The following is a 12,919-nucleotide window of genomic DNA, read 5'->3' on the forward strand; positions in this document are numbered from 1 at the left end:
TGGTGCATCGCATTCCCGACGAAGCATCCAGAGGTGCGAAGAGCGCGAGTGATGAGCGAGAGAGGAGCCCCGTAGTACATGCCGATTATGCCCACAGCGCATGCGCGCGCAGCATGCGGCATCTCCTCCATCCCACCGTGCGGGCGGATGAGGCGCCGACCGCGCGGCACGTATCCAAAGAGGGGACGAGGCGGGAGAGGAGGGGCCCGCTAGACGCATGTCCCGATTCGACGGCATGACGGTTGCTCCTAGACGGCCAGGACGTCTCCGCAGCGCGGCAGTGGGTGCGTGGGCTGCGGCTGTGCATGCGCGTGCTTTTGCTGTCTGTTGAGCTGCGTCATGAGACATTGTAAGAATTGCCTGTTCTGATGTTTAACACCAACAGACGGATGCTACGCCGTCTTTTTCTCCGATCTGCATCTGAATCTGTATTCAAACGGCGTTGTTTTTTTTTTAGGTTTTTTTTTTTGCTGATGCTTTTCCCTTTTTGTTTTGGGGAGTGTTGTCTTCATCCTCTAGTCGCCGGTTTGTGTGAATAGGATTGAGTTTTTTTTCTGTTTACGTGTACCCTGCATGTTGTTTTATTTTTGCATAAATGTTTTTTCTTCCCAGTTTACTCTCTGTGCTTTATTCGACCCTTTTTTGTTTTGTGTCATCTGCGATGATGTTTGGGTGTCTGAACGCAACGAGGTTTATGAGTAAGGGTTTGAAAACCCCCCAAAACGAAGCGATAAAGGAAAAGGCTAACTTCGCTGAGGACGCGGAGTACGTCGCGCATTCGTGCCAAAAGGTGTCTCCTGTCGAAAAGCGCCGAGTGAAGTTTACAACTTCATGCTCTTCTCATAGAGGGAAGTGCGTCGTGAGTATAGCTGGGCGATGTGCCTGGGCACTTACTGGGAATGGGGGTAGCGGGAAAGGACAGCGCGGGCCAGGATAACGGAGTCGCTTTTTTGAGCGATGCTGCACCGAGGCACTCTTGCGTGAAAAGGCGAGAAACATGCAACAGCTTCTTTGAATATCCGACTGCCCTTTGCTCGCTCTCTCTGGTGTTCACCTTCCGTAGTCGCTGCTGCGCTGAGGCATACTCCCTTTTACACCTTGGCTTGCTCGTGACTATTGTTTTAAAAAAGGTAGTTTTGGGTGTTGCTGCCTACGCGACGGTGATCCTTTTGTCGCTCGCCTCATATAGACATTTCCCTGCAGGGAGTGAGCGTGTGTGGGTCTGTGTGTGACAGCGAGAGCAACTCAGCCATGAACTCGAACTCGCTAGGCGCAGGTGCGAACGGGAGCTTTTACTACCCCAATCGATCAAAACAGGATGAGGCGTCCTACGAAGTGTCGATAGGAGATGGCTACACGACGGAGATGGTGACGGATCCGAACGCTCCCGCGACGGAGCAGACGCAGGCGGAGAACGAAACGGCGGCGACCCTGTCGAACGGGTACGACTACGGCAACTACTATGACCCATCATTGTATCAGAACTACTACTACCAGGACGACGACGGCAATTACTATTACTACACCGACGCGCAGCAGTCCGCATCAAACGATATCGCCCAGGAGATACATGTTAGCGTTACGCCGACACCTCAGAATCTTGTTCGATCCTACGAGTACGCGTCGTATGACCCGCCAACGTACAACTGGTTCGTGGATATTGTAGTAGACACGTTCTTATCAACGCCCTTCCGAGTCTACCTCACAATATTGCTCTACTGCGCCGCGGCGCTCATTGGCACTCTTGGGCTGAATTACACCTTTGCATTGCTGTACCGTCTGTACGCCCCACCGATCCCGAACACCAACAAGAGCTTGCAGTCGTTCGCGTACTTTGCTCTCTTCTTCTATGCCAGTTTTGTGATAGTCGCGACACTCTGCGCCTTGATGGACATGGTGCGCAACCTGTGGACTCTAAAGCGTGGCGACGTTGCTTTTTGGGGGATGTCGCACCGGTCCTTCTCCAAACGCATGCCACCCTACCTTGTATACCTTGTCATCATTCTTGTCATCGTCTTTTTGCCGCTCCTGTGGGGGATCATGGAGGCTGGGATTAGGAAGCAGTCGCTCGTGTACGTGGCGCAGCGCTACGCGAACGTTGCCGTGCTGGCGGCAACGTTCCTGGTTGTCGTCTGCTATCTGTGGTTCTACTGGAGAGCGCTGGTGTACAAGTGGTCGGCTATCACGAAGCGAGCCGAGCGCGACGATTTTGAGCTGCGCCGGCGTGCGTACAAGGCCCACCCAGATAAGATGAACAAGATGCACTGGTATCATGCGTCCACAGTACTGGAGGAGTTTGGCATGGATGGCGACACACTGCTCTACAACTCCGTTGTCTTCACCGTCGGCTGCGTGCCGCTGTTTTCTCTCTACGCGGCGCAGACGCTGAGCACCTACACCGGCACCCCGTCCGTGGTGTGGCCAGCGATCGCATCGATCTCGATGGTTTGCGTTTACATCCTCTCCTGGATCACGTTGATGCGACGCAAGAGTCAGTGGGCCACCTACGCGTCGTTGATGCTCATTGTGCTGATGCTTGCCCTAGGCCTCACTGGTGGCGCCGTGGGCGGCCACCCGATCACGGCAGTCATCGTGGTTGTTCTCTTTGTTGCGGCACACGGCATGGTGTCCCGCAAACGCAAGCACTGCTTGACGAAAAAGGAGTTACGGGCAACTCTAAAGTTGCCATACACCGCGCAGGCAGACGACGACACGCCACAGGAGCGGCGGATCGACACATATCTCTTCTGCTGCCGCAACCTCATTCTCGACTACATGAAGTGCTGCGATGTCAAGAAGCACTTTGGCTACCGCCACCCCGACGTTGTGGAGGCGGAGAGGCGCTTCATGATCAGCCGCATCGCACTCCGCACGGATCAGAAGGCGCTGCTCATCTGGTGGGTCATAGTCATGCTCGCTGTGGCCTTTGTTATGGCGCTCTCGAACAGTATCCAGTATCGATTCAGCACACCGATTGCGGTTTTAGCGAACACGTCCGTGACGGGGCTCACCCCATCCCTTCCGCTGTGTGAGAAGGTGTTTAATGCCAATGGTGCTGCACCGCTGAAGATGCTAGACTTGGCCTTACTAGCCGCGCTGTCGTACACCTACGGCGCGAACGGCGACGCCGACTTCGCCACGTGGTTCTCCAGCAAGCCTTCCCTGCTACGCATGCACCCGGTCGTGCTGCCGTACACGCTGAACTTCCACACAGATGGGACGAACATTTCCTTCTCCCACTACGTCGACGTATCTAGCAGATACCACGTGATCACGCTGAACTCGAACAGCAGGGGCCTGTCCCTCTTCCGGGACTTGGACGACTGGGGTGAGTCCATTGCCCTTCAGGCTGCCGGCGCCATCTCCCCTCTCATCAACATCTGGGACGAAGAGAACCGCGCGGCATTTGTGCAGAGGGCCCGCTTTCTCAAGACGTGGCTCCCGCCTTCCACTGCGTTGGATGGCGTGAAAACGTACATAGCAGCACTGAACAGATCCGGCGACTCCACCGGCATTTTGATCGTCGGAGACCAGTTCAACGGCGGCTATGCGAAGAGGCTGTCTGCCGAGCTGAATTTGCCCTTTGTCGCCTTCAACCCACCGGGCACCAAGTACATCAACATGTTCTTGACAAACGGAACGCAACTGAGCGGTGTGCGGAGTCTGTGGTCATACGTGGACTCGCTGGAGGATGCGGTCAACACAGCGTACTACCCGTGCAAGGCCAATCTCTCCTCCAACCGCTGCGGTCGCATCAGCACTGTTGTCAAATATTTGTTGGAGACCTGTGGTGATCCCGCGGGCCGTGCGATGAATCAAGTCTAGGTTTCCTCGGATTCCAGACACGTGCGTGGGTGTCGCCGTCTTCGCCTCTCGCTGGCACACGTAGCTGATATGGGCGCGCACTTGCACGTTCACTGCTGCCGTCACCTTTTCCCCGCTTCTTTCTACTCCCTTTTTTCACGACCATTGGACTCTCATCTACCCCTCTGCTTGCCGTGCCGATAGCCTTCCTCACGTAGACAAGGATCCCCTCGGTCATCACTGCCTACAGTGGCTATTGGTGTGATGATGTGTGCGTGCCTGTTCCTTCTTTGCCTTCACTTTCACCCCCTCTTGCTATATCTTGCTGGCCTCTTTTTTTTTTGTCGTATATATATTCTTGCTCTTCGATTCACTTTTATGCATGCCCTCTTGCTGTATCTTGCCATGCGGGATTTATTTGGGAGAGAGGCGCAGCGAGACTTTGGTGGCACTTAGAGTTTGTACAAAATCTTCTTTAAGACACGAAAGAAGACGCACGCACCAGCTCTCTCCGATGAACTCGACACTCAGGGCGTACCTGTACTGAGTGGAGCACCGCTCTCAAGAAGGTCATTACGCCCTTTTTTGGTTCGCTTCTATTGCGATGGGGCTAAACTGTTGCACAAGCGATCTCCAGCATCCTGCTTGATCATCTTCGCAGCAGCACCCCCCCCTCTCTCTCCCCCAACTCCACCTCCTTTACCGCGACGCTCTTCCTTTCTATGCGCGTCTCCCTCATGCATGAGAACCGCGATTCTCCACGAACGAGCAAAGACCCGTGTCGAAGCGAGTTTCTTTCTTCTAGCCCACCGCAAATCATCAAAATTGCAGATCATGCTCCGTCGCACTTGCTTGACTGCTCTGCAGCGCAGCAGCGTCCGCTACGCTGCCGCGGCTCCGAAGACTTCATTCGCCGCTGGGAAAGCTGGTGCTGCTTCCACGGCCCCTGAAATGACCTCCAAGGCCGGTGCCTCTACCACCGGTGGGGACACGGTGATGGACAAAATGGTCCTTTTGGCGGCCCTTGGCTCGCTTGTGGCTTGGTGGATGACTGTGCCTGGCCCCCAGCACCAGCACTAAGAAAGGGAGCGTTGTTCCCCGGAGGAGTAAATCACCCATGCGTTTTTTTTTTCCCCTCGGTCGGTTTCCACGCCCTTACCGCGAGTCAGTAAGAAGCAGGGGATTTCTGTAATTCAGGGCAATGGGTCAAAGGAAGTTGCCAGAGTGGCGGGTCTAATAGTAGTATCATCTCCGATGAAGGCAACGAGAAGAAAAAAGTGCGCTGTAGCACGAACGCAGGGGTGGCGAGAAATCCCTGTGGTGTGTCGTTGTGACTACAGACCCTTTCTGTTTTGTAGGTTAACTCTCATCAGCCTGCCCTAGACTTGAGGAGTGATACCGGCATGCGTAGTGGTCCGGCATCCTCGTCCTGGAAGCATGACGTTGCATGCCTATCCGAGGCGAAAAAGAAAAAAGGGTGCCGTGCTAGAATGTAGAATACCGTTCGCGGAACGGGCACATGAGCGCTTTTTGTGGGATGGTGACCTTTCTCTCTCTCCACTCCGTTGGACCCTGACGCATCTGCGGAGCTGCTCACGGTTAGGCACTTCTTTACTGCGCAGCCGATTGGAGGAGCACCCGCTTGCGACCTTCCGCTACAGCTTCTGCCGCCCCTCCGCCTTCTTCGTTGCACCTTTTACCGTTTCATCTTCCCTATGACATCGTTGCCTCTGAGCACAGCACGCAGAACTACCTGTCTCACTCAGGTCTCTTCTGGCGCGTCTGGCCTTGGCTACCGCCACTCCCCTCATCCCACCTGTGAAACGCATGTACGTTTTGTCAACATCGCGCCCGTCCACGGCGGCATTTGGCGCTGCAGTCGGCAACTTCTGCGGCGACGGGACGACGTACGTCGCGCTGAATCGTGGAACGCTTCTCTCCCTCTACGTGTGTCGCCAGGGCAACTGTGGAATAGACCACGTGCAAGACTTTCGCCTGCATTGCACCTTAAAATATGTGCGAGCCGTCCTCATCGTAGACGCCGCGGCGCCGCAGAAATATTCACGGCACCTTCTTTTTCTGTGCACCGTCAAGCAGCAGATTGTCCTCGCCGCCCTTGAGTCATGCACAGAGCTCAGCGGCGGAGCATCACCGCTGCGGATGACAACGCTCTTCCAAAGCGCGCCGGACGACTGCCTGTACCAGTATGACCCCAGCGAGGTCGAGTTGTGCTGCTGCTCGAGTGCGGTCACGGGTGCAGGCGCGTCGCCCCCGTTCGTTGTCTTTGCTCTGACACGTGGAGAGCTCTTTCTTTTTGATGTCTTTGCCGCCCTCGCCCGCGACGCGGTAAAGCGCAAGCAAAACGGAAACCTGACGCGTTTGCTTTCACCGGAGCTGATGGCCAGCGTCGCTCGCCGAGCGAAAGCCGACATCTTCTCCCACTGCTACATGGACTGCACAGAGTACGACGTAAAGGACATCTCCTTTGGATTTCCTTCTCCATGGCTGAAGGGGCAGGTGCACGGCACTGGCCCGCGGCCTGGCACAGCGGCAATGAAGGGGGACAACGCTTCCGCGTCCACCTCTCTGTTCGTGCTCTACGGGGACCCGTACGGCAAGGTGCACGTGTCTGAGTATGAGCTTGCCGTATCGCCTGCCACAGAGGCCGAGGCGGCGAGCGAGACTAGCAGCGTGGAAAGCTCGATCCGTCCACCGGCTCGTCCGCCAGCCTATCCTGCCGAGTTCGCCACGCCGGCTCGCCGAGTGCGCCGTTGCGGATTGCTGCAGGCGAATGTCGATCCCACGGCCTCGCGCATCGTTTTTAGTCGTCACGGCCTGTTCGTTGTGGGCAATCACCTTGTGACGCTTATCCAGCAAGTCCGGCCGCGCAAGGGTGTGTTTTCGCGCGAGATTCCCTCGCGGCAGGCTATCCTGGATGTGAGCTGCGCGTCCGTTTCCGCCGATGCGTCAGAGCTGCTGATCGGGTTCAGCGACGGTGTCCTTGCACGGGTGACGGTGGTCTCTAGGGGCATGGTCGGCGAAGACCCGGAGTTGGCGTTTCGCTTTTTGTCTCGTCCGGCGCCGACGATCCCGACGGAGGTGATCACTCTGCACGCCGATCTTTATTTGCTATGCTCACGATTCGACAGCAGTTTCACCGTGCGGCTCGATGAGGCGTCGTGCGAGGAGGTGCTGCATAACTGCGGGCCGGTCTTAGACATGACCACGCATCAAAACGGCAGTCGATACAGCGTTGTGGCCTCCACCGGCATCCACCGCGGCGGCGGCATCAGCGTCCTGCGAAGCGCTGTCATGCTGCGGGAGCAGGCGGACATTCCCCTTTGCTTCCACCCGCAGCGCGTCCTTTGCGCCGGCGAGTTGATGTGCATCACGACGGCGGCCGCAGCGAACCGGTTCTTCCTTGTGTCGGCGCGCGCGCTCACGCTGAAGGAGCTCGCGCCTCATGTGTTCCCGGATATCGTTTCGCGCCACCTGCTCGTCGAGCTGGGCCTCGATGCTGCGCTCGACAAGTTGGTGCTCGTTTCCGCCCGTGGTATAGCCTGGCTACGGTTGTCGGGACCTCGAGTCGAGGCGGTGTCGCAACTGCCCCGCCAAGCCGATGACCCGCTAATCCTTTTTGCCGTCGTTCGACACGGCTTAACAGTCGTCTGCGACGGGATCGTCGTAAGCGTGTACCGTGGCCAGGACCTGGTGCACACGGTGCCGTCTCTCGCCGGCGTCGCCATCTCTTCGGTGTCGCTAGTGAGCCCTACGCTGCTCGTCGTGGGACAGTGGAACGGCGTTGTCGCCTTGTACGAGCTGGGGCGCCGCCAAGCCGACGTGGTAGGGCGACTGCTGTTGGACTCCGTGCCACGCACTATCGCGTGCGCGGTACCGACGCCTTCACCGTCGTCAGTGGTGACCGAGGCTGCGTTGGGGATCATCTACGTTGGCACCCTCCACGGCGTTCTCGTGGAGACCACGGTTGCGCTCCTGCGTCGTGGGGAGACGCGTCGCTCTGTGTTCGTCGCCCCGCACCCACTCGAGCTCCTAGAGCTTGCAGGGCCGCACCCGGGGTTGCTGTGCCTCGGCAATGTCCCCCTGGTCGTACTGTGTGTCGCGGGTGGCGGTCTGCAGCTGACCGGGCTGCACCTGATGGGCGTCTCGGCAGCCGCGACGGTGGACGCCGACTTACAGTGCTACGCCTTTTACTCCAAGCAAGATGGTCGCCTTCACATTGGCTCCCTTGAGGCGCTCGAGAAGACGTCGCGGACGTTCTTGCCCCTCGGCGAAACGATCACGCAGCTGCACGAAGCCGCTGCCTGGGGTGGCTACGTGGCATCTGTGCGCAAGGTGGAAGGGGACGAGGTTCTTTTTCTCCCGTCGTCTGCCATACAGTTCCCGTGGGCCGCCGACCTATCTCTGTGGCGCTCTGCCGCCGTGCCGCTCCTCGAAAACGAGCGCTGTGTCTTTCTAGAGACGGTGCGGCTGGACGGTGCTGAGGGTGGCGGAGTGGGAGAAAGGGGTGGCGACCCGATCGACGTGCCGGCGAGCGACGGCGCTGGTGTGAGCGAGGAGGAGTGGCAGCACCTGCTGCTCATCGGCTCCTCATTCACGTTTCCGGATGAGCAGCGCGCGCGCTCCGGAAGGATTACGTGGTGTACTCTGCGTGAGGAGCGTCAGCGGCAACGCCTGCACCTGATCGCGAGCAAGGACATTGGTGGCGCGCTGCAGTGCTGCGCTGCGGTGCCGCACTACAAGGGCCGCATCGCGCTTGGCGTGAACGGTTGTGTCTGTTTGTACCAGTGGAATACGGAGGATCAAACCTTCGTGGCCGAGGAGCGCTGCCGTGTCGGGCTCACAGTGACAAAGCTGATACCCCTCTACCACACATCTCTGGCCGCCTCGGTGCTCGTTGCGTTGGACGTGCGCCACAGCGCCTTCTTCATCGAGGTGGACACGTTGCAGGGAAACCTCAAGGTCCTTTGCCGCGATGCCGACCTGCGCGGCATCATGGACGGCCACGTCGGCTCCGACGCCGAGAACCTCTGCCTCTTCGATGATAGCCTGAACTTCACGGCGTTAAAGGTGGTGCCTTTGCCTGTTGAGGCCAGGGACGGCGATGCCGCTGCAGCAGCCCGTGCGACCGCGCAGTACCGGTTTGAAGTGCGTGCGCAATGCCACCTGGGAGACTTGGTGACGTGCGTGCGGCAGGGCAGCTTTGCCGCCACGTCGCTGATGGAGGCACCCGCGCACTGCTCATCGGCCCAGAATCAACTGCTTTTGCCGGGAATTGCTGGTCCACAGCTCGTGTTCGCTACGGCGCACGGCGGCTTTGGTGTGGTGACGCCAGTGCACGCCGCCACGTACCTTGTCCTGCGCGCCCTTGAGGCGTCGCTGGTGCGCACGGTGCCACCCGTGGGTGGTCTCTCGCACCAGGCCTTCCGCGAGGTCTTACGCGCCGGCCAAGAGCGAGGGGTGAGCTACCTTGCGTCCAAGACGGGGTGCGCGCTGACGCGGGAGCGCTTGCGTCGGTATGAGCCGCTCAACACTGTCGACGGCGACGTGGTAGAGCAGTTTGTGCTGCTCTCGCCGAGCGACAAGAAACACGTCTGCCGCGTCGCCACAGAGGTGTTTCTCCACGCCTTTACTCAGTGCGTCAATGAGTCCGGGATTTTTGTTGCGCCACCATCGAAAGAGGAGCAGTGCATCCTCGCGACCCTAGGAACAGCAATGCGACCTTTTGCACAGTACCCCGAGGAGACGATCGCCCAAGCGAATTCGTTTCTGCATCAAGGTGGCCTTCCGCATGTCCCATTCGCTGCGGAGGCGGTAGAGCAGCAGGTTATGAATCTTCAGCGGATGCACTAATCGCCGCCCGCCAGACACCGAGAAAGGCCCTCCGTGCGTGTTTTTGTGTGTTGCATCTTTTTTGTTGTTGTTGTTTTTTGCTCCTTTGTGTCTGTCGATTAAGAGGTCCTTCCTCGCCCACAAAAACAGGTGTAACCGAGTACACCTCAGCGCATGCGCCATACTTTGTACAGGGAACCCCTCCCTTCCTCGCTACTCCCTCCTCCACTCCTGCCTCTCGAGTGCTGCATGCGTGTGTGTGTGTGTGTGTGTATGACTTTGTCGTGGTGCGGCTGGCACGCTGCGCCAAAAAAAAACAAGCATCATCACCGAGCTGACCTGGATAGGTCTCCTCCTCTCCCTGTGTTCCCCATGCCCTCTTCTCTCTTCTTCTATGCACCTGCGCCCGCTGCCCGCATCACGCACGCATTATCGCGGCCACTGAACACGCGACCCACACCCCACTTAGGTTTTCTCAACGAGAAATGCAGTACCTCGCCGCGTACGCCCTCGTGGCGCTCTCTGGCAAGACGCCGTCGAAGGCGGCCGTTGAGGCTGTCCTGAAGGCCGCCGGCGTTGCCGTGGATGCCTCCCGCGTGGATGCCGTCTTCCAGGAGCTCGAGGGCAAGAGCTTTGATGCGCTGGTGGCCGAGGGCCGCACGAAGCTGGTGGGCTCTGGCTCTGCCGCTCCTGCTGCCGCTGCCTCCACTGCTGCAGCCGCCGCTGCCGTGGTTGCCGAGGCAAAGAAGGAGGAGCCCGAGGAGGAGGCCGACGATGACATGGGCTTCGGTCTCTTCGACTGAGAAGCCTCCGTGAGTAGTCTACTGTCGTTACTTTCTGACTTGTTTCATTTGCCTTGTTTTCCTTCCGCGAGCAAAAAGCAGCGTAAGCAAACATCCATCCCCGTCGAAGCGATGCTACCAAACGGTCTCCTTGCTGCCATTATCCCCTTTGTAACGGCGGCCTTCCCTCCTTCCCACGCCCTGAGCTCATCTCCACCAATCGATCACCTTCTCTTGTGTCTCTTTTCTTGGGTTCCTTCTTGACGTATCCTGCATCGACCATGGCCAGGTAGTTGTCATGGCTCTTCAAGAGAATAGGGACTCCTACAAGGTCAAAGCTTTCTCCTTGTCCGAGTTTGTGCAGCAGTGTTCCGACTGCCACCAGCTGTGCCTCGAAAAGACGGCCCGCGTTGTGGAAAACCGCAGTCGTGCCCCGCGGGGATGGGAGGCACTTTTCGACTCCGTTGCGGAGGAGCGGCGGTCTGAGGACTTGGACCTCTGCGAGTCGCGATGCCGGTACATGCAGGCCACCTGCCCGTCACAGGACAGGGTACAACAGTACGAGGAGGCTCTCGCCGCCGCGTCACTCAAGCCGAAGAAGAGGACGCCGCCAAACTCGTCTGTGCTGCAGGACGCTTCCCGGTGCGAGCACGCGGTCGAGGTCTTCTCGAATGTCCTGTTTGCCTTGGCGCACAAACCCAGCAAGGTATCCTTCCCGACCAAGGACCTGAAAGCGGGAGGCACCAACGACGCCGAGTCCCACGCCGAAGCGCCTACGGAGGCCCACCGAAAGGTGCTCGAGGGGTCTAAGAGCATGGACAACGATATCTGGCGCCGCTGGAGCAAGCTGCGCCAAGAGCGCATCGGCTCAAATGCACAGGACATCACTTCCTCGACCGGCTCCAGCTCGCTGCCGGACACGGCAGCAGCTTCGGCTGGGTCGAGTGGCACGACCCCAAAGTGGTGACTGAGAGCGGCTTGTTGATGCTTTCTCGCCACGTGCTCCGCTCAAAGGTGTCTCGTATTCCTTTTGGCCATGATAAACGTTATGTGGGCTGGCGCCACGTTTTCTTCCTCTCCCATGCAGTGCCCGGTACGGACTCTTCCATTTTCTCGTTTGGGCGAGGGCCGCTTTACGGCCTCGCGTTGTGTCAGAAGAAGGCGCCTGATAATAGCAGGGCAACGTCGGCGGCTACTGCTTCGCAAGCAGTACGTCTCCTCCGAGGTTTAGTGTGCGTTTCTGGCGCTGTTTGCCGTTGCACACCAGCACAACAGCTGCTGCACTCTGCTGTTTCATGTACCTTGCACAGGAACTCATCTCTCTGAGGCGTTGGCAGGAGGCGTGTTTACTGAAGGAGAAAAATTCCCCGAGCGCGGAAACACAACTACCTCCTCTGGGTTTTCAACCAGAAAAGAATCTGCTCGGGGAGCAACGCCTTCGCCATTCCTTTCTCACTAGTCCCCGGAGTTCCTTTTTCCGTTTTTTCTTTTTGATGTGCGTGTGTAGGAGAAAAACCGTTGGCGGCGGACATGCTCGTGCGTTTAAAATCCGTTCGCGGAAAAGGGTGCCTGCTCGTTCTTTGCACGTAAGGGCCCCGCCCTCCCGTCCACTTGCAAGTTTTCTCTTTATGCAGCCCACCCTTACAAAAACCACCAGCGTTGCTGTCACGTGTAGCGGGCAAATTCAATCGTCTCTTTGTCGTCCCCGCACCTCTGTTCATTATTCACGGTTCGCTTAATAGAAGTTGAAGCAGTCGGTCTTCACGCCCACAGCGCTTTCTTTTCCGTGTTCGAGAGAACACGCACCTCACACACGTCACACGTCGCCACCCCCAACTCATAGGACACACAACCACTGCCAAAGCCTCCGCACAACCCGCCGATTCCGTAAACTCGTCATACCGCAGCGACCCAGGCGCTGGCGTGAGTAGCCATCTTCTGACGCGCACTGCCACGCAGGGGCGCAGTTCAACACCGCAGGCCTTCGGAGTGGTCTCGCTCGCTGCTCAGATGTGCGCAGCTATCATCACGTGTTGCGATGCCAACCAAACTCAAAAGTAGAACACATAGCCTCAACATATATTGGCAGCAGCATTCTCGCTTTGGTGTACGGCACTCACGTTATCCTCCAGCCGAGAACATGGCAGTGTGAATTTCGAACTTTGACCGTCCCCTAAACGTGAGCGACAAGGCTGCGTATCGTTACCTTTTCAGCACCACAGCTGTTCTAACTCGTGAACGGATCAGGTGGATCTTGATTCTGGGCCACCACATGTGGCTCTCTCCGACGACGCACTGCAGAGGATGAACACGCTATCCGTGAAGGTTGAGTGCTGTTTGTGGCCCATCTTGAGAGTCAGTAAGGTTGATCGCAAAGTGATCCTTTTTTCGATATATTGAACGGTGACGGGTAGGCCGCTTTGCGCACATTAGAGGACGGTACACTTTTTGTGAGGGTTAGGGTTAGGGTTAGGGTTAGGGTT

General features: G+C 57.8%; 4 protein-coding genes across 5 annotated transcripts; all 4 read left to right on the forward strand.

The window, feature by feature from the left end:
- Positions 1–1,251: 1,251 nt before the first annotated feature.
- Positions 1,252–3,825, forward strand: LDBPK_303760 (hypothetical protein, conserved; the record flags this gene model as incomplete). Its single annotated transcript, XM_003863039.1, has 1 exon — positions 1,252–3,825. The coding sequence occupies one exon, from the start codon at positions 1,252–1,254 to the stop codon at positions 3,823–3,825; it is 2,574 nt and encodes an 857-aa protein (XP_003863087.1).
- Positions 3,826–5,631: 1,806 nt separating this feature from the next.
- Positions 5,632–9,675, forward strand: LDBPK_303770 (CPSF-domain protein, putative; the record flags this gene model as incomplete). Its single annotated transcript, XM_003863040.1, has 1 exon — positions 5,632–9,675. One exon carries the CDS (start codon positions 5,632–5,634, stop codon positions 9,673–9,675), a length of 4,044 nt encoding a protein of 1,347 aa, XP_003863088.1.
- A 464-nt stretch (positions 9,676–10,139) lies between these two features.
- Positions 10,140–10,457, forward strand: LDBPK_303780 (60S acidic ribosomal protein P2, putative; the record flags this gene model as incomplete). 2 transcript variants are annotated; one of them, XM_024473483.1, is made up of 1 exon in its annotated part: positions 10,140–10,457. In XM_024473483.1, the coding sequence occupies one exon, from the start codon at positions 10,140–10,142 to the stop codon at positions 10,455–10,457; it is 318 nt and encodes a 105-aa protein (XP_024329254.1). Both variants share the same exon structure in this region, with proteins under 2 accessions (XP_024329254.1, XP_003863090.1).
- Positions 10,458–10,734: 277 nt separating this feature from the next.
- LDBPK_303800 (ribosomal P protein AGP2beta-1, putative) lies at positions 10,735–11,403 on the forward strand (the record flags this gene model as incomplete). Its single annotated transcript, XM_003863043.1, has 1 exon — positions 10,735–11,403. One exon carries the CDS (start codon positions 10,735–10,737, stop codon positions 11,401–11,403), a length of 669 nt encoding a protein of 222 aa, XP_003863091.1.
- Between the last annotated feature and the right edge of the window lie 1,516 nt (positions 11,404–12,919).

Source organism: Leishmania donovani, chromosome 30, assembly GCF_000227135.1.
Source record: "Leishmania donovani BPK282A1 complete genome, chromosome 30".
NCBI classification, from domain to species: Eukaryota; Euglenozoa; class Kinetoplastea; order Trypanosomatida; family Trypanosomatidae; genus Leishmania; species Leishmania donovani.